Below are 25,064 nucleotides of genomic sequence, written 5' to 3' on the forward strand. Positions count from 1 at the left end.
AGGTGCAACTGGTTCAAGTGTAATGTATTCAAGAAAAAATACGTTGAACACGATTTTCTGATTGCATTTTTTCCACCTTATCCGTAAGATTAAAAAAAACTGCACCAAAAGCTACGAAATTTTGCAGTTATGTTTAATGGATATGTGTTAGTAAAACAGCCCTCGGATTTAGATATTTGACTATTTTTTAGAATTCTATACATTTTTAAAGTTCGGAAAAACATATATAAATTTCAAAAATTCGAATTCAACATTTATAAAAAATACTTCCCAATGGCCCATTGCTAAATCGAAGGTTTGTTTTATTAACACTTGTTGAATAAACATTTCTGAGCAAAATTTCAGAGTTTTTAGTGCAGCATTTTTTTTTTTAATCTTACGGATGAACGCAAAAACTGCAATTTAAGAAAATCGCGTTCTAAGTTCCTCTTGGATACATTTACACTATGATTCATCAATTCTTTCTTTTATTTTAAAAGAACAAATTAATCGAAAAACATGAAATTTTTTTTTTGCATTTGGTTTGCGATTGAAAGGAATATTTTTTTAAGTATTTGTGAAATATCAATTTCAGGGGTCGTGACACCTCTTGAATGAAAAACTGATAGAAATCTCTATAATATCCAATCACAATCATTATAACAGGATTTCATCTTAATCAACTTCATATAGAAATAAAAGAGATAAATGACGTGTAAAAAAAAAATGAATCACCTTGGAAGAAGATGGCTGCCAAGAGCACTGTGTACAACGCTGAGTAAGCGACCTTCATGTTTGAGTGAAACTTTTCTGTAAATACCGACTTCGAAAATGAGCGTTTTATTTATTAACCGGCCTTTCGTAACATTTTTTATAGAGAAATAAAAATGTCTTTCTTTTCACCACACCTTCAATATATCATTAAGAATAACAAAAGCAGTTTGGTAAACAAATGGTTTCAAGGAATTTCCAACTTGTTTTTAACATCAAATGAAAACACTTCTAATGATATATGTCTGAATAAATTCCGTATCAGTTTTTCAACGTTGTCATAATGGCAGATGAATATACAAATTAATTCCCCCATCAAAACAAATTATTTACTTACGGATTATTCGAACTGTCCTAGGCATAGACGTATAATGAACTCACGAAATGGGATTCTAAAGCTAATTATAATAACTCGATACAAAAAGTACAACCTCGATTATCCGACCCTCGTGTTCACCCGGAACTCTTAAATGGTTCACTCTGTGTTAATTTTTTTTTTCCACATTGATGAGGATATTATCGCAGAAGTCCAAGACACCTACTGATGTAAACGAAGGCGAATATACTTTGCAAATACTGTGTGCAAATAAACAATAACGATGTTTATGTGGGATGCTTTTGAAAGAGTCTTGGTCGGAGCAGCAACTACATCGTCTCATCAGAAATAATGTGGAGAAAAAAAGTCCTGTGATGCATCTGCGAAATAACACTGACCGAATTGTCTGTGTCGGTGAATATACATTTTTTTTTATAATGTATCTAATTTACATGGATCGTACTGGGCCTTTAAATTGCAATGACAATTGATTAATTGACCTTAAAATTCAATATACATCTTAGAGGAGGTATAGAAGAGAGAGAAGAGGAAGAAGATTACTTGCGGTTGAACCTCGATAACTCGAAGGGAATCGTAAAACACGTGGACTTGAAGCGAGGTCTTATTCCATTTCACCTCCAAAAATTTTTAAAAATCATTTATGTATGTGTATGTGCCTTTATATTCTTGAAAAATTCTGTTTCAGCTTCTACAAATTCATAAGATGTTTTGATCTGCAATTTTCTATGACAAGTTTCCGCATTAAGAATAATCCCGGATTAGGGAAAAAAACATATTTCGATTGCTGGAAGATCTGTTATCTATGAATGAGCAGTGTAATTGCCAAAATAACTATCTTTTTTTTGTAAAATATTATACATTTGTCCCAAATAACTTTGCTCCTCTCGTTTAAATCATTTCGATCTTCTTACATTTCTTCTTCTAGGTTTCTCGACCATCTCTCGTTCAAAAATTCCAGAAATCATTCACATCTAGCTGCGGCCTTCATAGCCCACATGTTATTTTCAAGTTCCAAACGGAGTAATGACAGAAAGTAACCCCACCCAATGTTGTAAACAGGGGGCGTCGGAAGTGTTTGGAACGTGTGGATGCTCGTCTTGATCGTAACGTAGGATATATATTTTTTGGTTTCTGAATCAATTTAGTAGGTGCCCAGACCCATGCGGTAAATTACCGTGGTAGCTTGAGCAACCTCAGCACCCCCAGCTCCACTGGATGTGGGAAGAATGACATATATATCCATCAACAAACAAATGGCAGAAACAATGAAACATGGAATTTTGAAACACACGAGAGTAATATCGTAAAATTTTTCGAACTGATGAACTAAACACAAGCAAATTACTGAAAATGAGTTATTATAACACCATAGTCCACTTAAGCGGGATTTCATCATTTGTCGAGTTAGAAAGATATTTTCCCCATTGAATTCAGTATTGTGCCAACCATGGGAACAACAAATGCTGAGTTACAGGGATAGTCGAGTTATCGAGGTTTACACTGTACTTCCTTTGGGATGTACAGCATTTTACTGACGAACTGTTGATCCTACAGGTATACTTCCAAAAGGTTTCCAAATAACGTGTAGTACTCAGATATGTAATTCATGTTTGAAGGGGTTATATAGTTATTGAAATTAAAAATTAACTATTTACAGTCTTCGTGTGTCCCAAAACCCAATTAGAAAGTTGTGGCTTGGTCTCTCCTGATGCTAACAAAATGAATAAATAAAAAAATCCATGTTTCTCTAAGTGCACTGAAATATTCGAATTCAAAAAACAGAGGAAATCTGGAGGAAAACAGCGTTAAATGCGGGTAAAACGGTTTTTCCATATTTTGAGCTGTTTTTTTCTCAACTTTCCTCCGTTTTTCGAATTGGGATCGCTCAGTGAATATTACACTTGGAAACATGGATTTTTTTTATTTTTTTGCATCAAGACGGGCAGGACAACAGCTTTCTAATTTGGTTTTGGGGCACACGGGAACTTGAATTTGAAATACCAAACAGATACCTAAATAATATTCCTTACGGAACCTCTAACACAGTGTTTCCCAAAGTGGGCAATATCGCCTCCTGGTGGGTGGTGGAATGGTCTAAGGGAGCGATAGAAGCTACGGACATAACATAGGATCCTATGGGTTCACTTTGACATCGGGGCGATGAGAGAAAAAAATTCTAAAGAAGGGGGCGATGGAACAAAAAGTTTGGGAAACTATGCTCGAACTAACGTAAAGGGTATCTGTTGGAAAAGTAGCAACACCCCCCCCCCCCATAGCCCATAAATCTATACACTCCACCTGACCAAAAATGAGAACACTCTTTGGAAGTATATGGGGGTAAAAAAAAATAAATATATATAGTGAACACACACAAAATAATGTCAAAATTAAACATCTGTGATAAGCACATGGGAACTGTACAAAAAGTTAACTTTTTTCATCTTAATAACTAACTATACATCCCCCCTTGCAACATGAATGACATATCTGAGTGCTGAACGTTATTTGGGAACTTTTTCTAACTGGAAGTAGGCCATAACTCTAAGAGTGAAATGTCATACTCCTCATACCCTCTGTTTGCTATGCACCCTGTATCGACATTAGCTCGTCAATTACGTAGGATAATCGAAGTCCTAACGTAATCAAGGAAGATCCCCCCTTGCAACATGAATGACATATCTGAGTGCTGAACGTTATTTGGGAACTTTTTCTAACTGGAAGTAGGCCATAACTCTAAGAGTGAAATGTCATACTCCTCATACCCTCTGTTTGCTATGCACCCTGTATCGACATTAGCTCGTCAATTACGTAGGATAATCGAAGTCCTAACGTAATCATGGAAGATCGTTAAGTTAAATTATTCATCTTGTTTCCTAAAATTTTAAAAACCCTTGAATGTTGATTAACACTTTTCATCATCATTATAACTCAGCGTAGATGGCCGATCAAAAGTCTTTCTAGCTCGGCGCGGGTGTTCGTAAAATGCCCTGGCTTAGAACAATGGTCTTCAATTTTTCTTGAGTCGAGAGCACTGCCTATGCTCCGTTATCGTTTACCTGAAATCTGCATAATTGTAATTCTTGAATGCAATTTTTTCAGGGTGTTTAATTGGAGCGTTGATTAAGTGATCGCGAACACGACATCGTACACGAGCATTCAGCACTCTTGGTGCTTCAAGGAGTTCAATAGTGCTCGCGAGCAACACATTGAAGATGACTACTACATTATTGCGCGCCAACTCCGGTCATATTGCCATACGGCAATTTCCTACTGATGGAGTTGGGTGGTTGAAGATGACTGGCCTAAAGGGTTCCATTCTGGTTATACGCTTGTTAATGAGAGAAAGGCGAGAGACACTATATTTTTCCAAATGTCTGCCTCCCCCACTTTTTTTGGAGTTTATAGGCATTTTTTCTCGAATTTCTAGAAAAATATTGAGTGAATCGTTCTGAAAATTTCAGTCATATGTATAACCTATATTAGCGGAGCCCTTACTGTGGTCTATAATTTCTATGGCGCAGCCCTATTTATTTTTCATTTATTCATCAAAGTTACTGATTTATTTTTATTATTTAAAAATATTTCAAATTATTTTTTCAAATTTACTGGTTTTTTTATTTTTCTTGAGTGGCCACGGAGCCCCCGGGGAGTGTACACAGAGCTGTTCAAAGGGCTTCGCCCAGCACCAGTTGAGAACACCGCTGTCCTATATTAATGATCACCATTTCCAGTGAAATTTCATTCGAGTGCATTTGGGGGAACGACAAAAAATTAAATATTTTTGTTGATCAACTCTGCATCAGGAAAAAGCTGCAAATGAAAAAAAAGAGCTGCTTAGAAAAAAAAACTACTAACTTCGTGAAATATTTCTGTGCATTTTCGTGAGAATAACACGTATATTCACTGTTTTTTAAATAAAAATCACAATGCACGAGACATACTACATAGAAATATAAAATGCGACAATTTATCATTCAATGAGGTATGAGTATTTTTAGTAAATGATTATTAATTGAGCATGTGCAATGCTCAATGCAAGAAATAAAGATTTTATTTTTCATAATTGGATTGCCAGTTATATAGTGCAAATGGTATGAAAATTCTAGCTGAATGTGTCGCGAAAATTTAGAAAGAAATGTGATATCAACTGTGAGATTTCGAAACTTGCTGAAAGTAACTGAGTAATAAGGGGATAGGTTAACGATATACGAAGCCTTTCTCGCTTGTCGCAGAAACCAACGTCCGTTTAACCTCAGAAGATGCTGCCACAGATGCGGAAGGAACGTTAGGAAGAAAATGCCTGCTTAGACCATGGTCTAAAACCGCTTGTAAGTCATTGAACGACGGCCATGAAAGCCTCAATGAATTGTCACATTTTAAATTTCTATACAGTATGTCTCATATATAGTATGTTTTCTGTGAATTTTTCGGTTTTCGAAAAATTGGTTGGGAACTCGGCATGTTATAAGCAAAAATCATGCGATGAAAATTTGAATTTTTATAGGAAACATTTATATTTTCGGGAATATCCGTGCTATTCGCACGAAAATGCACAGAAGTATTGCACGAAGTTAGAACAATATTTTGTGAAAGTTACAATTCATTTGCAGCTTTCTCTGATACAGGGTTGATCAAAAACTTTTTTTTGTCGGTTCCCTATATATAAATGCACTCGTGACTAAATTTTAACTGGAAATGGTGAGTACTAATACAAGGTATATATGGCCAAAATCTCAGAACGATTCGCCCAGTATTTTTCTAGAAATTCCAGATAAATTGATACAATTCAAGCTTTGTTAAGCAATTAAAGTAAAAAAAAAGAAATACACATAATCTATGAACTTTAATCCCGTTTTTATGGCCTCTAATATTTTGCCGCCAGATGGATGATTAAGTCTGGTCCCGAGCAAAGCAGACGTTAGAAGAGTCTCAATGATTAGGGTCAAAGATGTTTCACCTGAATATTTGTTATCTACATCTGGAAAAGGGCTTCTGAATCGTGAAAGCCCTGAGAAAGTCTTGCACTTATGTCAAGGTGGAAAAGTCATGGCACACTTACCTGGTTGAATGTTGAATTTTTCAAAGATTTTCGTCCATTCTCTCTGTCTCGAGTATCAATATTACACTATATGCACCTTTAAAAAGCTTGAGTAAACTTTATGTGCATCAGTGGTACTACGATCTAACAACATAGCCAACCAGCTCCCTAAACATTTTATGAGGCGAATGAATCTTTGATACAATACACAGATATGAAATGCCATGGGAAATCCAACAAATGGTATCGTTTCAAATTTTAAACTTTGCATGGAATGAAACTAAATTTAAATTAATTTTTGAAAGTTCCAATAATTTGAATTAGCTCACATGGTAATTATTTTTAATGGTTTTGATGGAAATCTCAGATAATTCCTTAATGGCCTCTTCAGTTAGCGCACCAAGAGCCAAGTATCACAACACAAAAAAAATTAATACAGTGTTTTATTGTATAGGAACTATGTTTCTTTTGGATACCATACCAGACATGAACTAAATTAAACTACCATACAGGCACACTAAATCTTCAAATAATAAATAATACAATATTGATGTCGACACTATGTCTTTTCATAGTACATCTTAATACATCTTTAGACAACAATGAAACAAATAAACGTATGAGTATGTATTTAGGAAGCATCAATAGGCTGGCGATGTTCATCGAAGTCCATCCTAGTCAGAAAGAAGGCATCATGTCGTAGAACTCTTTGGCATGGATCATCGTGTGTCTCTTCATGTTCTGTTTTGTGGTGAATCTCATCTGACATTGCGGGCATTTGAAAGGCTTACGACCCGTATGTATGAGGCTGTGATTCTTGAGATTAGTCTTGTGTACAGTCACATATGGACATAAAGTGCAGTGGAACTTCGGCGGTAGAAACTCGTCCGACTGATGGCGATACAGAGAAGATATATCTGGACACTCGTCTGAAATACACATATATTAGAAATGCACTTACAAAAAACAAGGATAGAAATACGAAATATCTCAAGTACATTATGCAACGTTTCTGAACTATCTCAAAATAAAGCATTCCAGTGGATAAAAACGTGGTCGGATTTAGATTTTTTGAACATGCACAGTTTCATTATGAGAATCCAGGTTCGAACCCTGTTGACAGCATGGTGGTGGTCAGCTGAAGTTGATTTTCAGTGGTTTCCCAACTTCAAGGCACGAATGCGAGCTGGTCACCCATTTGAAAAAAGTCTCTCAGCACAGAGTAGGCATACCTTCAATATGATACTTATACAACATGAAAATTCAAGCGTTTACCATCTTTAATTCAAAATATGGAACACAGATGAAAGCACCAGCAAGAACACAAAGCATGCACAATTCTAGCAACATAAATACATTAGAGCCATGCGTACACTCACACAACACATTTCGACATTTACCAATTTCAAGGAAACAGTTATTTTCCGGATATTATGCTGAGGTTTGAACTTGGAAAAAAAGTCATCACGTCTCCGCCGGGACGTGATGACTTTTTGATACTGATAGATGTAAAAGCCATCTATCTCACTCTATTTATCAATTTGTAAGAAATTCTGCAGAAGAATGTGTAAGAGGTACATGTACTGTTAAGAAGAAGAACATGTACAGCTGCACATGGCGGCAAATTTTTGGTTCCAAGAACAAAAAATTAGGTCTGTTGTAATTTCCACCTTCTCAAAGTCTGGTTAGGTGGTGGGGGAATATGATATTCTAGTCTAGTCTGAGTAAACATTTTTTCCTTATCAAGGTTTATCTTAAAGTGATCAGGCAAGGAGGCTTTCCTGGTCACCGTCCAGAGTAAAGACAGATTTTCACATGGACAAGTGGGCATTTTGACCAGAGTCCCATAATTTCCACCCCCCCCCCCGAATTTAAACAACATATATTCTCAGACCAATCAAAAACCTTTTTTTTTATCCTAGTCTCATATATGATATATAAGAAGCAACATGGTTCAATCATACCAATCTATTTTCTTCTCGCCTGAAAAAAATTTATGACTTCGGTCTTGATTGATAGAAATTGTCCAATACATGACAGTAATTTTGTTTTCACATTATTTTTGAATATTTATCACATTTTTTGATACACACTACTATTTTCCAACTTCACGGTGAGAGTCGTCTCTCATTTGAAAATGGCTCTCCGCAGGGAACAGCCAGGCCTTCAACACTATACTTACAAACATGAAAATAACAAACATAAGATTCAAGCGTTTATCATCTTAACCTCAAAATATGGAAGGTAGATGGCAGCGCAAGCAAGAGTGCAAAACAGGTATAATTCTGACAAGACAACATAAATATATTAGAGCCATGCAATGCATACACAAGGCACGTTCATGCATGTATCAATTTGTTAGAAATTCTGTAGGGGAATGTGTACGAGGTGCATGAACGGTTACGTAGTAGTAGTAGTTTACACTACTTTGTATTTATCACATTATTTCTGATCTGAACTATGAGATCTGACTGCAAAAACCTGAGAAATTTTTAGCTTCTGACAGTCTCAAGATCGTACAACTTTTTTGCCACTCACATTTATAGTGTACAGACCACAAAACTTATACTACTGGCATATTTTATCATTTAAAATTTATATATAATCTAAAACAACCACACAATTATAATATATGTTCATAGCAATATATGTGGTCACAAATGATTGAACATTATTATTTTTTTTAATTTGAGGAAATAAGTCCTTACATAGGACTAATAACAATAATAACCATTTTGTGTATTTCAAATCTATTGTGATTTGATGTCCTATACTGATTACCAGGGCTGAACTAGTGCCAGGTCACCATGGCGACTAAAAAATTGGGACTAGCGCTCAAAATTGCCTATATGTGGTTACTAAATCGGAGTCAAGACAACACAAAATTTTTGGAATTTATATGAACTCCTCCAACAATATGGAAGGGAGCTGTTATGTCCTAGAAAAAAGTTTAGAAACATTATTTTCAACTTTTTTTCTTTAAAAGAAATTTTTGGATCCAAAAATTTTTTCTTTCGCCTAGATTTTTTTGTGATTTGTCAAGCCCTGCTAATTACAAGTTGGAGATAAAGCAAATACAAAGTTATTCAGCATTATATAAAATTACCCACTATATCAGTGATTCTGATTATGATGATTTACTATACTAATTCTGCCTCAAGTTTCATCTACTGAAATAATGAAATGAAAACCTTGAACACATCAATGAGACAAAATTCACTTTTAGTTATTCATGTAAAGACAATGCTACAAAAATATTCTGGATTATTCTTCACTGTATCAAACAAATGTTATCTGAATGTCATTTGTAATGAAGTTTCCTTTTTTTTTTTCCATCAGACCTTGCATGTAGCTTTCGATGTCTTATCAAATTGCTCAAATTAGTGAATTCCTTTGAGCAAAACTCGCATGTGAATGGCTTCACTCCCATGTGAATGTGCAAGTGTGATTGCATGTTCTCCTTGGTCGAAAAACCTTTCCCATATTGCTGACATATAGAAGGTTTTGCTCCTGAGTGGACTTGGTTATGTCTTGTCAACTTTGATAAAGAACAAGCTTGATAAGGACAGCATTTGCAGATATATCTCTGATCACACAGAACGTTCTCAGAAAATTTTTTTATATTCAACACTGATGGCACGAACGGGACATTTATCTTCAAAGGAACCTGGGAGTTCTGAAACAAATTTGGCACAATAATGAGTTAATCAATGGCATTCACATCTACATGTTGAAAGTAATCCATAAATCTAATCAAAAATGACAACATGGGAGAAAATTATCAATGATTATACACAGTTAATATACCAAGTGAAAGCAATAAATAATCAATAACATTAAAAATATATAAGACACTGGACCCACTTTCAGAGGAGGAAATTTTTGGCATAGGAAATCATTCCATAGAAAATTTGAGTCACTAATCTTCAAAAATTATCATTTAAATTCAAAGAAACATCAATTTTGAGTTAGTTTTTTTTTTTTTTTTTTTTTATTAAAAAACATATACAGAAACACATTAAACATACACTTTTGACCTCAAGGGACATGCTTGTCCTTCAGCGGACATGCCCCCCCCCCTCCCCCCGGGTAGGCTATGCCTTCAATATTAGGTAATATGAAACAACAACTTTTTTTTTTAACAAGTCAGGGAATTAACAATCAATATGATTAGTAGACCCAATTCACATGAATATAAGAAATACAATAATCTTGCAGCCATTCTCAAATTCCTATATGAATGACAACAGACAATGTGGCCTCAAATCTGAAACAAAAGAAACACTTGAGATCTTATCCAAAAACATTGAAAGTACAAAATATGGTTTATAAGAATCAAAGATCAATGAAAATAAAGTACCTGAAAGACAAAAGAAAAGAAATACGTAAAAATATGGTGACCTTCTTCTAAAAAAAATTATATAATTACTCCCACAGACTTACAAATTTTCTGAGTTGCAAACAGAAATATATTGGCAGTCTTAGTTATACAGCATATAACGAAAATTGTAAAGACAGGTGATGGAGGACAAAGATGAGAAAGAAGTCATTTTATTATACTAATACAGGCAGGTAAGTACGGTGCTGGACCAGAGAGGCCACAAATTTTACCCTTTAACCCCTTCTTCAACATTAGAAGGGGGCACTAAAATGCATGCTTTTTCCCAGCTGACCAAACACCTAGTTGTGGCCCTGATTGGAAATATTAGGAGGGGCAAAAATATTTATAAGTTTTCCCCAATACAAGTTCACACATGCTCTTCAGAATTCTTTCACCAATTGTAATAGCTATCAGCGATTTGATGCTATTGGGGTTGAAAAAACTGTTTCTTTTTACTGGAAGCTGTTTCTTTTCAAACAAAATGTAAGATTCAGGGGAAAAAAAATTTAATTTTAAAGAAATATTTCCCATGCCCTGTGCAACTGCACTTTTCGCACCTGCCTAAGTCCGGGCCTGATAATGTAGGATATTTGATTAAACTATAGCCTCACTAAAATAGGTAAATATGAGCATTCATGAGTAAAAAATCTGAGAAAAATTTTCATCAAGCAAGAGAAGTACATAGTAATCAAATTAAATCTGTATTTAGTTCATATTTATAGTTCTCAATACACACAATATTCATTTATGCACATTCCATGACTTTTAGAAAAATTAAATCAAAATTATGTATTACATTGTTATTTTAGGTGGAATAAGTAATACATACAGTAGAACCTCTCTTGGTTGATCCTCGCTAATTTGGCCCGAAAAAACCTTACTTGATATTGTAAGTGATGCACTATCGAGTTATTATAGTAGATATGTACAATAATTTTCACTAGGCATATATAGTTCCACATTGACTCCTACTACTATAAAACACAATATTGTTATTTATGATTGCAATTCATTTTATATAATATCCAAAAAATATTCATATAACACAATATTCCTCTTTGAAAATACCTAACATACCACAATATTCAATATAAATACAATATGTAGGCTACATAATTAACTTTGCAACAACATTTCAACATTTTTCTCATTTATCTCATAATTTTCTAAACTGGTACCAATGGTCATAACTTGGCTGTATAAGAGATGTTTTGCTGCAGGGATTGACGAATTGAAAAACAATTTTGGTGCCAGCTAGATCTCTTAGAAGCAAAAATTTTCCCCAAAGAAAATAGTTCAAATTAATTTTTTTTTTCTTTTTCTGGAGCTTATTGACCCTTTCTCATGTGGCATAGCCTACACGTTGATATAAAATTTGAAAATTTTTGTGTTTCCCTCAGAAACTAATTTTTTAACCACACACAGAAAATTTTAGGCACACATACAATTTTTAGTTGCCATGGTGAACCAGTACCTAAGATTTGTCAAGCTCTTTTGGTCTACATGTTATCATAAAGAATTACAATAGGCCTTATTGTTTAAAAAATGGAAAAGAAATACAGTGGAACCCCTCTCTTACTAGAACCAAGAGTTAGTTGGTTTATAGAGAATCCGGTTAAACATCAGAGAATGAGTAATGCAGAATTTATTATGTATATGTTGTTTGTTTGTGTTTATAGAATACTTCAAAGATAAATATTGCTTCACATGAATTCTTTTTAAAGATTGACCCTTTTGCATACAGGCTTTTGGCATCAAATTCAGATAAAGAGTCTTGATAGAATGGAGAGAGAGCTTGAATGTATTTCTCCCATCTACTCAGGGACAAGATATCTTGCCTCTGTACATAAAGGGACTAAGCAATTAAATTACAATAAAAAATTACAAGTTTTTTTAGAGCTACTAATAATTCACATGCTAAAAATTTCTGTACTCGCAAATGGTAAACTAATAACATCGCTTACAACATCAAGTAAATAGTAAAGAATGATTGATGATTAACAATGATTTTTTTTAAGATCAGTTGTACACAAAGATCTAGTAAAAGCAGCACCAGAGGTTGTACTGCATAATCTCTAAAGCCTTTACAATTTTCAAAGGATTTTGAATATTTAAAGGGCTGAACATATTCACGTCTCAAAAATATCGAAGCAGTCTCAAAAGATGGGTGTATTTGGAAATTTTATTGATTTTTTTAAATATATAAATCACAAATTTCAAATCACAATAAATCTTGAAATAAGTATAACATTGATATGCCATGCACAAGAAGTATTGCTAATCTGCAATCCTGGATTAGTCTTTAAAGCACCCATTGCTCATACGTTGGTGTAATCTGTTTACAATCCTGTGTTTTCGATCATATAGTTCCATCCAAGCCGTGACTTATCTGACTTGATGGATTAGGCATTACGGTTTTCGTGGTGCAGCCACCAGTACCACCTGTATTTTTTGCTATGGTCTCTGACTTGTTGACTCTACTGAGGTGCTGTTCCTTTCCCAATCATTGATCTTGTCACTGGTAGCCTTGCCAAGTGGATCTGAGAACATTATTATAAAGATGCGTTTATCTTATAAGATAGAATCTAATAGCACATCATTGCTATGGGAAATCTCTTAGAACGAAAGAGTGTATAGTTATGGATGGTGTTAAACCTCATTATAACATCAGTTTCACTGACTTAATGAAGTTGACGGAAAAAAATGAAATATTTCATATACACGAGAGGAATTACTTGATCTATTAAACATGAGTTTATTCCATGTAACTCTACAAGTAGGGTGAACATATAATCCGTTTTAACTACGTAATGCTAAATATACATAATATCTTGAATGAAGTTCATCAACGTTCACCAAATAACGAAAAAACATAATTTTGTACCTGAGCCTTAGCACATGGGCCTGACTGGACACCTCATGATATTGAAATTTAGTGCTATGATTTTTCAGAGCGAAAATGGGTATAAATAGGCAGGAGTTCTTTGAGTTAGGTAGTCCCCCTCCCCAGGTAATTACTTTTTCCGAGGGCTCATAGTGCTTTAAAGACTGCCCTGTTTCCCCCATACAGAACAGTAATTTTTACATGATAAATAAAACATAACAATAAACATAAACTCAATATATATCATATCATTTACACAAAACGGCTCTACATTTATAGGTGTACATGTTACAGTAAATGTGATAAATCTGTGAGAGATTATACATAATCATTGATCATTTTGGTAAGTTTTATAAATTTTGAGAAATCACATTTACCGTGATTACATAATCCCCAACTAATATTGGTAAGTATGATAAATTGTCAATAAATAACTTAAATTTGCAAGGGACAGTAGAAAAAGTTCTCTTTCTCTGTAATAATGTAAAGCAAAGACTATTCAACCTTTAGGAGAGCATGGGCCACTTTAATGATTTGAAAACATGTCACGTGCCACTTCATTAGGTGATATACAACAGCTCTGCAGGTTACTTAAATGTACCACAAGCAGCTTGAGTGATCTAGAACTGTGCCGCGGGTCATTTAAGTACTCTGGAACTGTGCCGCAGGTCACTCAAGTTATCTGGGAAAGTGCCGCGAGCCACTTGAGTGACGGGGAACTGCACTTCACTTGAGTGATCTGGAAATGCACAGATTGGTTGATTTTTACAAAATTAGGTTTTGAGGTCGGTGGCCCGCGGGTAATGGGTTGAGCTTATAGGACGTAAAGTAACATGAAACAATAATTACTATATGGTAAGAATACTTATAATTAATAAAAACTGCGGTCAATAATAAATATTTAAAAACGTCACATTGAAACAAACCATATTAAACAAATACTGTATTCCCTTCGAGAAGTCATTAAAATAGATTAGCATTAATCGAAAAAAAACCACTCTAAATTCAATTTTGAGATTTAAATATGCATGAGACTATACATATTGCACCGCGTACATTGCATCAATTACAAAAAAGTCTATAATCATATAAATAATGAATAATGCTTAGAGATAGTCCTGAGATAAAGGACCGAATGCACCGCTTCTTTGTTTTTGTTTACATTTTGTGATGATGTTGATGATGGTGGTGCCATCAGAAAGTTAATGATTGATTTTTTAAATTTTAATATTTGTCGAAATTAAGTGCATAAAATATAAGAAATTGTAGCTAACAATACATTTTACAGTTTTTAAACACAATGTGTACGGAAATACAGTCGAGATAGTTGAAAATATTGGATGATAGCAGAGTGTCCCGTAAAATGCGGGTTATATGGTTATAGCAGATATCCAGCACAAATCCAGCTCCCATTTCCCATGGATTATGTTCGTGAACTTGATACACAACAAATGTGATTACAATCAAACTTGACTTATTACAATGACTTATCTCAGAGGCGGATCAAGGGCAGTTTGAGCCGCTCCCCCCCTAAATTGGGAAAAAAAGCGTAAAGTTGGGATTGTTTGAGGGCCCTCATTGTGTTAAATCCGCCTTATCTCGTGTGTAATAAACATCATTGAAGATTAACTACACGTGTTTTTTTGTTGAACTATAAAACTCCACCCTCTTCCCGCCTAATTTAAAGTTTAAGAACTTCACGAATGTGAAATGTATTATTCTACAATTATTGTTATTTTTAACTTATAATTAATTACTTTGCAATATGACAGAAAAGTTTTTATCTAAAATTGTTGCAAGTCGTTTAGTCAAACCAATGATGTTGTTGTTGACTTATCGTTAATTTTGTTTTGAGCTCTTGTTCATTAAAGCCGGGGTTTCCTAGGAGCAAGTTTTTCTATGCAGCATGACTTGAACACGACCATTTCGGTTGGCCAGAAACGTGTAACTTTATCAGGCATCTGCGTTTTCTTGTTTTTTTACCATGATGCATCTGTTCCATCATCTGCATATTCATGAATTTTTTCCCATTTTGCACGATGAAAAAAATGAGACAGAAAGGAAGGGAAAGAAAATGCAGTAAAAGCGTCCAGACCAGACTCACAATGCATTTCACTCCTCTAGAAACTGTCGGCCAATCATGCACAATGTAAAGCACTGGCTTGAGGCATGTTGTGCTCTGTAGGAGAACAGTGGTACTGCTTTTTTCTATTGATGAGTAGATGCCGTGTCACGCTAGACGATGCATGTGGCACATAAAATCTACTCTTAGGAAAAGCTGGCTTGACGTTTCTCATTTTTTAATAGTGTTGTGACTTTGAATTTGCTGTATAAAATTATGAATCTGATTTATTGCATAGAAATCATGTTGTGCATATGTGGTGCATATGTGTTTATCAACTGAATTTTTTTTTCTGTGAATGATTTCTCAAAGGGGTTATATTGGAAGTCTGGCCACCTTTTGAATACTATGAAAAACACCTATATAATGACACTATGAAAAGGGACAGTTATAGTATAATCCCTTTTAGTATTTACTTTTTTGGTGAGAAAAATGCCAGAAAGCATGAGTGAAATAAAGGAATGAATGCATTCAGATGTCTTTCTTTCCAAAGGAAAAAGAATTGTCGAAATAGATCGTACCACAGCTATTGAAACTAAAAAATGATAGACAATAACAAAACAATGTTTGTACACTAAATAAGGGATTGAGATTAAAAATATAACATCCTAGATCAGATACAGGATTGAAAATAATGAAAACCGGGACTCTCTTTTGAATAATACAACTGTCAGGGCAAAACAAGCTGTGTTCAATAAAAATTTGATTGTGAGATTAAAACAATAACGGTTAGTGCGCAAAATATTAATAAAAATATAAATTCAATCATTTGCATGCTGTTCGCTTAAAGGATTCTGTTCCTGACGTCCTTTAAAGTTTGTCGCATTTCTCTATCGTTTTGTTTAACATAATGATTACCTTCTGTCCGACCCGTATAACTGTCCAGGAACAGTTCAAAACTACATCTGTTTCTTTTTTTCTTGTTAATGGGCTCTGATAGAGGTATGTAGGAAGTCTGGCCACTTTGCAAATACTGTGAAATGCCTATATGAGTCACCCAGTTGTGAAACTCGTTAAGGTCCATCCAAATTTTCTTTACAGAAAATTAAAAAGAAATGTTTATATATTTTGTTTATATATTGGCCGCTGTGGTGGTCGAGTGGTTATAGTGCCGGACTCGTGATGCGAGGATCCGGGTTCGAACCCCACAGTGGTGGTCGGCTGAAGTTGGTTTTCTGTGGTTCCCAACTTCAAGGCGCAAATGCGAGCCGATCTCCCCGTTAAAAAGTCTCGCCACAGAGAGCAACAGTCCTACAACGATAAATCATTCAATCATAACACTTCACTCATAGTTAGTAAAACTGGGGGCAGATGACAGCACTACACATAACAAGCATTACACAGAAACAAATTTTACGTCAGGTTGCACTACACATACACGCACATTCCCGCATGTACCGATTCGTTGGGGGGTTCCGCGGGGGGGGGTGCATGTGTGGTTTAGCAGTAGTAGGTAGGGGCTCGGGGATCCATGATGATCTTAATTCAGCCACCTCGTTGGGCAATTTGCCTGTTGTGGCGTTGTATTTGTATGTATAGAGTGTATTTTTCAAGCTGACTGTGAGAAATTTTAATGATGTAATATATAGGCCAACATTTTAACAAGTGGTCAACTTGAAAAATACACTCTATAAAAGTTTTTTTTCACTTTTGGGAAAAAAATCTCAATGGCACTTTAACTTTTGCAACTGGATGACTTGTATAATGATACTTAATAGACTGTTGAAACATATTATTATGAAGGAGTCATCATAGATAGGATATATTAACACTATGAAAAGTGCCTTGAGACCAAAGAGTAATATATATTATATTGGATTTCTACTGTAGATGTGCTGGCCGAAGATGTCATAACAGTTAATTCCCAAAACATGTTACAATTTGGCTGCTTTTTTGTTTTCATCATGGGACAGTTCATCAGCCTCCCACTCATTAGTGAATTCAGGCTTCTCGAATGTGAAAGGGGGGGGGGAATGGAATAAACTTGCCTATGTTAGTAATAGGCCAGCAGAGAAAATAAAAATTTTTTACTAAATGGGGCCTGTCTATCCTCTTACGCTTCCCTTGCGGATTTACAATGGTTCTTTTTACTGTAATAATTAGCTCCATGACGAGCACAGAAGCTGACAAGTATCATATTCGTAGAGTAACAAATTTTCCAGACTACTAGTTCCCAAATAATTTTAGTGATGGACAACCCCTCCCCAGAAATATTAATGTCTGCAATAGACCCCCCCAGTTTTAGTCGACCCCCTCCCCCAGAACTCTTGGTGTCTGATATAGACCCCCCTCCATTCATAGCAGCAGGGGAAACTACAGCCATCTAGCAGTATGTTCTTGTATGATGGAAAACATTCTATCCAGGCCTAGTAAATGTGATGCAATAGCAATGCCATCTACTGTACTGGACAGCAAAAAAACTACAACAATGTTTCATACCCCTATCGAGAGATATCACCACAAGTACAATTTTTGTCAAAGCGTAACAATCACTACTGCAGTCTACCAACATTGCAGTAATGCTTTTCACATTCATTTAATTCATTCATTGTGTTGATTTAATTAAGACTTTTATTTTTAAGCAATTTGTGCGTATTTATTATTTTTTCACTTCAATTTAATTTTTTCTTGTAATTTTACATTGGTTGTGGACCCGCGATTGGGAAACCTCTGTTCCAGACCTCAGGGGGTGCAGAAATTCTGCCGAGGAATGTGCACACGGTGCTTAAACAGTTAAGAAGTATGTAGTGTGTTGAATTCCAAAAGTTTGGAATTCAACCAAGGAATGAAGAGCTTGTAGGAATGTAATTAATTCATTCCACCATACATCTCACTCAGTAAGAAAAACCTGAGGTTTCTCAGCAACTTAGTTTAGAGACATGAGATGGATGAGTTGTATTGGAGTGACTTCACTGATCATTAAGGGGAATCCACTGTATATGGTTTTAATGATGATATGACGTGTATAAAGAAAATATATTATTTATTTTTTAGGTTCTATTTCTTGAGTGTTAATTGAAGATTAGGCACATAATGAAAGAAAGACTGAGAAGAATCTTCGATATCTGTAAAATGTCTATGAATTATTTACAATCACCATTTTGTGGTGTTGAGATATGAATGGTTTTTTTTTCTGTATTTTATATGCATGTGATTGTGAACAAATTGGTTTATTTTGTATTGAGTATTAAATATAAATATGCACATCTTTGTGAAGTTATGGAAAAAAAAATTTCAATGAAACTTTCAATTATATCTGATATTATTATGTTTTTGCAAAAGATGGTAAAAAAATAAAAAAAAATAAGTGTTTCCCTCATTGTTATTTATTCACTGTTCTGGTTTTTTTTAATGAAAATTGTTTAGAACTTTTCTTTTTGTAAATATTGAACTTGTGCTTTGAGTTACTGATAAATAAAGGTTTTCAATGTTTCATGTTAAAACTGTTGATTCGTCATGTTGATATGATTTTCATTTTTATTATACATAGGTACAAAGTTCTGTTGTTTGCGGTGTAATTATTCGACCCACATCAGTACAAACTACAAAAACCACATGCTGACTCATTCTGAAGCACGCCCATACATATGTCCTGCTTGCGGAAAACAGTTCAGAAGGAAAGATCACGCTAAGATTCACTTTATAAATCATCAAGGCACTACTCCTTTCAAATGCAAATCATGTGGAGCTCCTTTCAGTTCTTCTCGAGCACTTGCCCTTCATGTTCATACTCATAACAAAGATGCTAAAAGCTTTTGAGTCCTTTAATCTTTCATCTTTTTTTTTTCACTTCTAATATGAGATACTTTTAAAGATATGTGATAAAAGTGCCTTCAAAAAAATTAAAGCACTATTAACGTGTGTATTTTTTTTTTTTTTCATTTTTTACAATTCTATAAGTGCTTGGATTATGTGATATTTTTTATTTTCTGTCCCTAATGATGGTGCATTAAAAAGATCAGCATAGTTTCGACTAACCGAATGAAAACCAATACTTATGTTATAACAATTTTTTTTTCTCTTTTTTTTTTTTTTTTTGTTGTTGTTGAGGAAAAGAAATTCAGATTTATCTATGTTTTTTTTTCTTTTCAATTCAATGTTCAGTGTAATATTTCTTGGTATCAATGTGTGCATATTGACTACTGTAGTAGTGGAAAACTAGAATTCAAAGCGATAGAAACTCTTTCTATCAGAATAAATTTACTGAGCACTCTGAGTTATGTACACAGTAAATTGAAAAGAGATTATTGTGCCTTTTACAGTCAACACTCGTTATCATGACCCTTCATTCCGTGTGTATGTTATTTTGATAAGTCATTATACCAAATGTTTAAAAATAAATCATAAATATAGTAATAAGTTCACTTTTCTGTATATTCTCCCATTGAGAAACTCACAATGAAATTTAGAAAAAGATAAATGAATCCATCACATGGGAAGTGGGATTGAGCCATAATGTGAAAAAATAAAACAAAATGATGAACAAAAAAGTTTCCAGTGATGGTGCTAATTAACCAACAAGTTCCCATAGAAGAGGGAATGCTTTTTTTTAAACTATTTTTCATACCCTTTTTTTCCCCAAGCATCAAAGCTCATGGTCAAACACACTTGACGACAGATTTTGTCTATTTAAAAAAAAAAAAAAACAAACAAGGGGGGACAAGCTGAGTTCGGTCATTGTAATGGATTTAATGACATTTACTAGTTATATTGAATGAAAAATAATATGGCAGAAACAGGAAAATATTTGGGACTCATCGCACTGGTGGTTATAATAGATGTCATTGTAACGAGTGTAAGCTGTAAAGTGCTGTATTTATTTTTTCTGTGGAAGACAATCTCAAATTATCTTTAGGTCAGGCGTCTTCAACCGTTGAAACAGGATAAACCACATTTGATGTTTCAAGCTCCCCAGCTGTGCTTTATACGTCACGAAGGAGCTCTTGCAGGCCAAAAAAAAAATCCCTCAGAACGTTGAAGATCCCTGCTTTGGGCAGTAATATAGATCAGAGTTTTTCAAACTTCATTCCATCACCCCTTTCTTCAGCAATTGTTTTCTTCCAACTCATGATCCTAAGTTATACCCCCATTGATTCTATCTATTCCCCCCTCCCCTGCCAATCACCATTCTATAGCCCCATCTACTCATTTTTCTAGATCTTATATGTGTATTTTTGATACTGACTTTCGAAATCACTTTTTATTACCATGTATTATGCTTTGGTGCCTTATTGTAATGAAAACTAGGATATTTCATGCATATCAACATTGCTCTTTGATAAAGTCTTCAGTTATATCAAACTTTTGGTATATTACATTTTTTCTTGGTCTCTTGACATGTTCAATATAACAAAAAATTACTGTACTTCATGTTTTGAATTCTGCATGTCATAATTTCTGAAGCATTACAGTAGATTTTCAACCATCTGGCCCAATGTGGCGGAAGGACAGACCGGATAACAAAGAAGCTGGATAGTCTGGAGTTCTATAAATATTTACTTCTTCTACCCCACCCATACAGACAGACATGACCGCCCAGAGAGATCCCACCCATACAAATGAAAACACCCATTTTGTACCCAAACCTGTTCTTATTCATATTTTCTAACCTCTTAGTACATGCCAGTACTTTATAAATGGTTGTTATGTACCGTACTGTGTGTGTGTGAATGTTTTAAAAATTTATTACAGAAAAAAGTCAATAAAAATGTTGCACAAATTTTAAGATAAATTGTATAATGTCCAACTTAATTGCAGAAAAATGTCAAATCATGTGCACACTGTACAGTAATGACTATACACCCTTTTAACCCTCTCAGCAGCATTGACGAGATATCTCACCTCCTTAAAAGCCTGATATTTTGGTATTGACAAGCCTTTTGGAATGGAAAATTTTTCTCTATTTCTTTTAGACCCTAGCATTAATTTTTTTTTTTTTTGGAATTCCCAAAATGTTTTTCACATTTTTGATCCTCAATCATGTATGAAAAACGTAAATGTCAACAAGTCGTAATTTTATCAATTTTTATTTTTTGTGAAGAAATAATTCATTTCATTCAAATGGTTTCAGTCAAGATAATGCAGGGTATATTCATCTTCACATACAATTTTATTATTTTCTGAATTTTATGTAATAAATCACACTTTTCCCAGAGGCACTTTCTTCTGGAAGCCATCCTAAAAACCCCCTGCAAGTTCAACTTTAAGTGTTGCCCTCTGATGAAAGCCCCCCCCCCCCAAAAAAAAAATTAATATTCACCATATTTCTAACTCAAAACTTACACAATCTTTGAAGTCATTGCTTGACTCCCTGAGGTAAAAGAGCCTTTTAATTTATAACTGCTGAAAATTGGAAGAAAGCTTACTCTTTCTTCATTACTAAAAAATATATAACATTTTACAGGGGGGTTTAGCGATTTTTACTATGCCACGGAAAGGGTTAAAATAAACAAAATATTAATATAAAATGTAAGCTTAATTCTTAAATTATTTTAACATATTTCATTGATAAATGATTATACTTGCAACATCTTGGGAAAGTAAATCATTCATCATTTTATTATGGAGAATTATAATTTTCTTTTACTAGGTTGGTTAGTCGTGAGTCGGATAACTCCAGAGTCTACTGTATATGTTATAAACATACAGTGGAACTTCCCATAATGGACACTCCCTGTTAGGTTAACACTTCCCATTAATTGACACTTTTTATTTTTAGCTTCAATTTATCTATCATACATATTAACGGACACTCCCTGGAAACACAAAATTTTTCTATCCCTAGGGTGTCCATTATTCATAAAGCTAGCATATATATATAACTTTCATTTTCATTGGTCCTCATACTAAATAGATTTTTTTACTCCAAAATTTAATGCTCATCAATCACTGAATCTAGTGTTTTTATTTTGTCAGATATATTTGATTATTCTTTATTTGTGTAAGCTGATTTATTTATTTATTAGGTTGACATATTGCAGTTTGGATGTTTATTTTAGTATTTCAATAATTACCATATATAAATTTCGAAAATAAATTTTCTATTTTTATGCATTGCATAAATGGCTTGAATTTTTCAACAATAGGTGTGTAGCTATCACTTTTTGTACAGGATATAAAATAGATTGAATTTTATTTTTTTGTGACAGGAAAAAATTTATTTCTATCTTTATAATTTACCTAATTGCTATAAAAGTTAGAAGAAATCCTGCAATAACATTGAATTTGATTGTTCTAATTTTTTTTCTCACTGTTAATGATTCTTTTTTCAAAATATTGTAAATAAAAATATATAAATATAAAAATATTTTTATTAAAATATTTTATGTGAATGAATACTAAAACCCACCTCACCTCCAATACATATGCTGAATAAGTCATGATTTTCATCATAGATTACTACTTGACATTCTATGCCTTGTACGTCATATACTATTCCAGACTCTTCCATCTATGTACAAAACCCAGTACAATATATGAGCCTCAAAGCATGAAATAAGCCGAATACTGTGATGTATGTTGCAGAACAATCTCGTGAAGACTTGAAGGAAAAGTGTAGAAAACACTATTATTGGAACTTTTATCATATAACATTTCCAGTCAGCTGAGGGGGCGTTGTAGAATAATGCAAAGCATTCTGCTTTAGGTTATATGAATAATATTGTCTGGAGGGGTGAAGAGATTTGAAATAATCCATGGATTATCAAATCTCTTTCCATCATTCGTTATTGATCTGTGCTGTAAACTTATTTTTTTTTTAATGCATGTGTGGTTTCAGTGTGTGTGTGTTACTCAACACTCAAAAATTTGTTTTATTTAAATATAAAAATATGTAGGTTTTTTTTTTCCTTTTCCAACCTCAAGTGTTTTCCATAAAATATGTGCAAGTATAAGGCAATTCAGGATAGTGTTTTTCAATGTTAATAACATTACAGCATTTTAAACTCACAGATGTCACTACAATGACAACAATTCCAGTGTTTAACAGTCACACTGAATTTTACCGTCACAGAACAGCACTTGATACCTACAAATATTTCCTGGTGCCAACTACTAGTTGTTGGGGGAATGAATGATGGGGAAACTCTCTCTCTCTCCTGATCACACACACAGCCTACTGTCCAAGAAATTCTTTTCCTTATGTTAATAATGTTTAAGTTTTGCTTGAAATCTTTAGCCAATGAGTTTTATTTAACTGATATGATTTGTGAAAGTTTTTTCATGTGTTCACTTTAAAAATTTAAGTGTTTCCATAACATTCAATATGTTCATTATTACTTTAACCAAGGATTTTAATTAGTGTATGATATACTCAAAGATCATTTCTTAGTTTCCCCCCCCCCCTTTTCTTTTTTAAACGTGTGTTAAAAAAAGTTCAATTTTTACTCATCCTCAATGTAAGCACATTTTAATAGATTTTTTTAAAAAATCTCAGGTCTCATTCTGCTGAACAGCAACCAAAGAAACAAGTTGAAAGTAATCTCTTATTATGAAGAACTTTTGGCTCGTAGCAAAAAACAAGTGTCTAACAAGTCTCTGGTTTCTACACCAAAAAGTATTGTTGCAAAACCTAACAAAACAGGAAAAAAAGGAACAAGAATCTGCAACAACAGACAGTTGAAAACATTCAAATGTAATGATTGTAATTCAGTTTTCAGGAGTGAAGTTGCTCATATCAGGCATAGGAAATTGCAACACGCTATTTGTAAAAAATATGCCTGTAGAATTTGTCATGAGGTGTTCTCCTGTAACTATGATGTAGTTGCTCATGAATCATTTACCCACTAGTCCATATGTGATTAATATAACTTATTACGCTATATCTATATACCTCTACCTCACAACATACATTTGTGCACATAAATAATACATTGATAATAATACATATTTGTATAACACACACAACATACATTTTGCTACTTATTTTAGATGGATATTGTATTGATAGCAATCTCTTTTGAAATATTAAACATCTATATATGAGATCCTGTGCCAAAAAAAACTGAATTTTCAGATTATCCAGCCAATGAGGCAATACTTGTCTGCTTACTATTGATGCTAAGGTTGATTTTTTAGAGTTGTAGTATGCTATTTATTGCACATCATTCTAAGATGTTAAATTTTTCAAGATTTGTTTAATAATTTTAGCAAATTTTTAAGACAATATTTTATTGTTGCAAAAGAGATCAAAGATTCTTGATAGAATGATGATATATATATATATAGTTTCCCAAGGGCGTAGCAAGGGAAGGGGACTTGGGGGTCTGGTCCCCCCGAAATGTGAGAAAATGACTGAAAAAAAAGGAAAAAGATGACCAAATCTTTTGTTCTATCACTTTGGTCCCCCCCCCCCGAACGAAATTTCTGGCTATGCCCCCTGTAGTTTCCTGTCTGCAAGTTTTGTAAGAAAATGACAATTTTCAATGAGCAATGTGTGAGCCTACCAAATGCACAATTCAATATTTTCTTCATTTTTACACTACACACATTTTCTTAACATGAGCAACATCATTCTATTTTGATAGCTTTCAAGGCTCTATATCATGAACAATA

At 33.9% G+C, this 25,064-nt stretch overlaps 1 protein-coding gene across 2 annotated transcripts in view; it reads left to right on the forward strand.

The window, feature by feature from the left end:
• The first annotated feature begins 1,178 nt into the window (after window positions 1–1,178).
• The window catches only part of LOC149077079 (uncharacterized), a 33,269-nt gene continuing 9,383 nt past the window's right edge, over window positions 1,179–25,064 (forward strand). The window contains exon 1 of one of the 2 annotated variants that reach the window (XM_089244812.1): window positions 1,179–1,480. In XM_089244812.1, coding sequence (XP_089100938.1) covers window positions 1,363–1,480 — 118 coding nt within the window. In that variant the 5' untranslated portion in view covers window positions 1,179–1,362. Of the gene's footprint in view, window positions 1,481–22,807; window positions 24,145–25,064 lie in introns of those variants that run through there. The other variant, XM_089244813.1, reaches the window with a different exon arrangement.

Source organism: Pholcus phalangioides, unplaced genomic scaffold (genome assembly GCF_987345545.1).
Source record: "Pholcus phalangioides strain wild (caught in Gottingen) unplaced genomic scaffold, Ppha-v1.0 ptg000015l_1, whole genome shotgun sequence".
Classification (NCBI taxonomy): Eukaryota; Metazoa; Arthropoda; class Arachnida; order Araneae; family Pholcidae; genus Pholcus; species Pholcus phalangioides.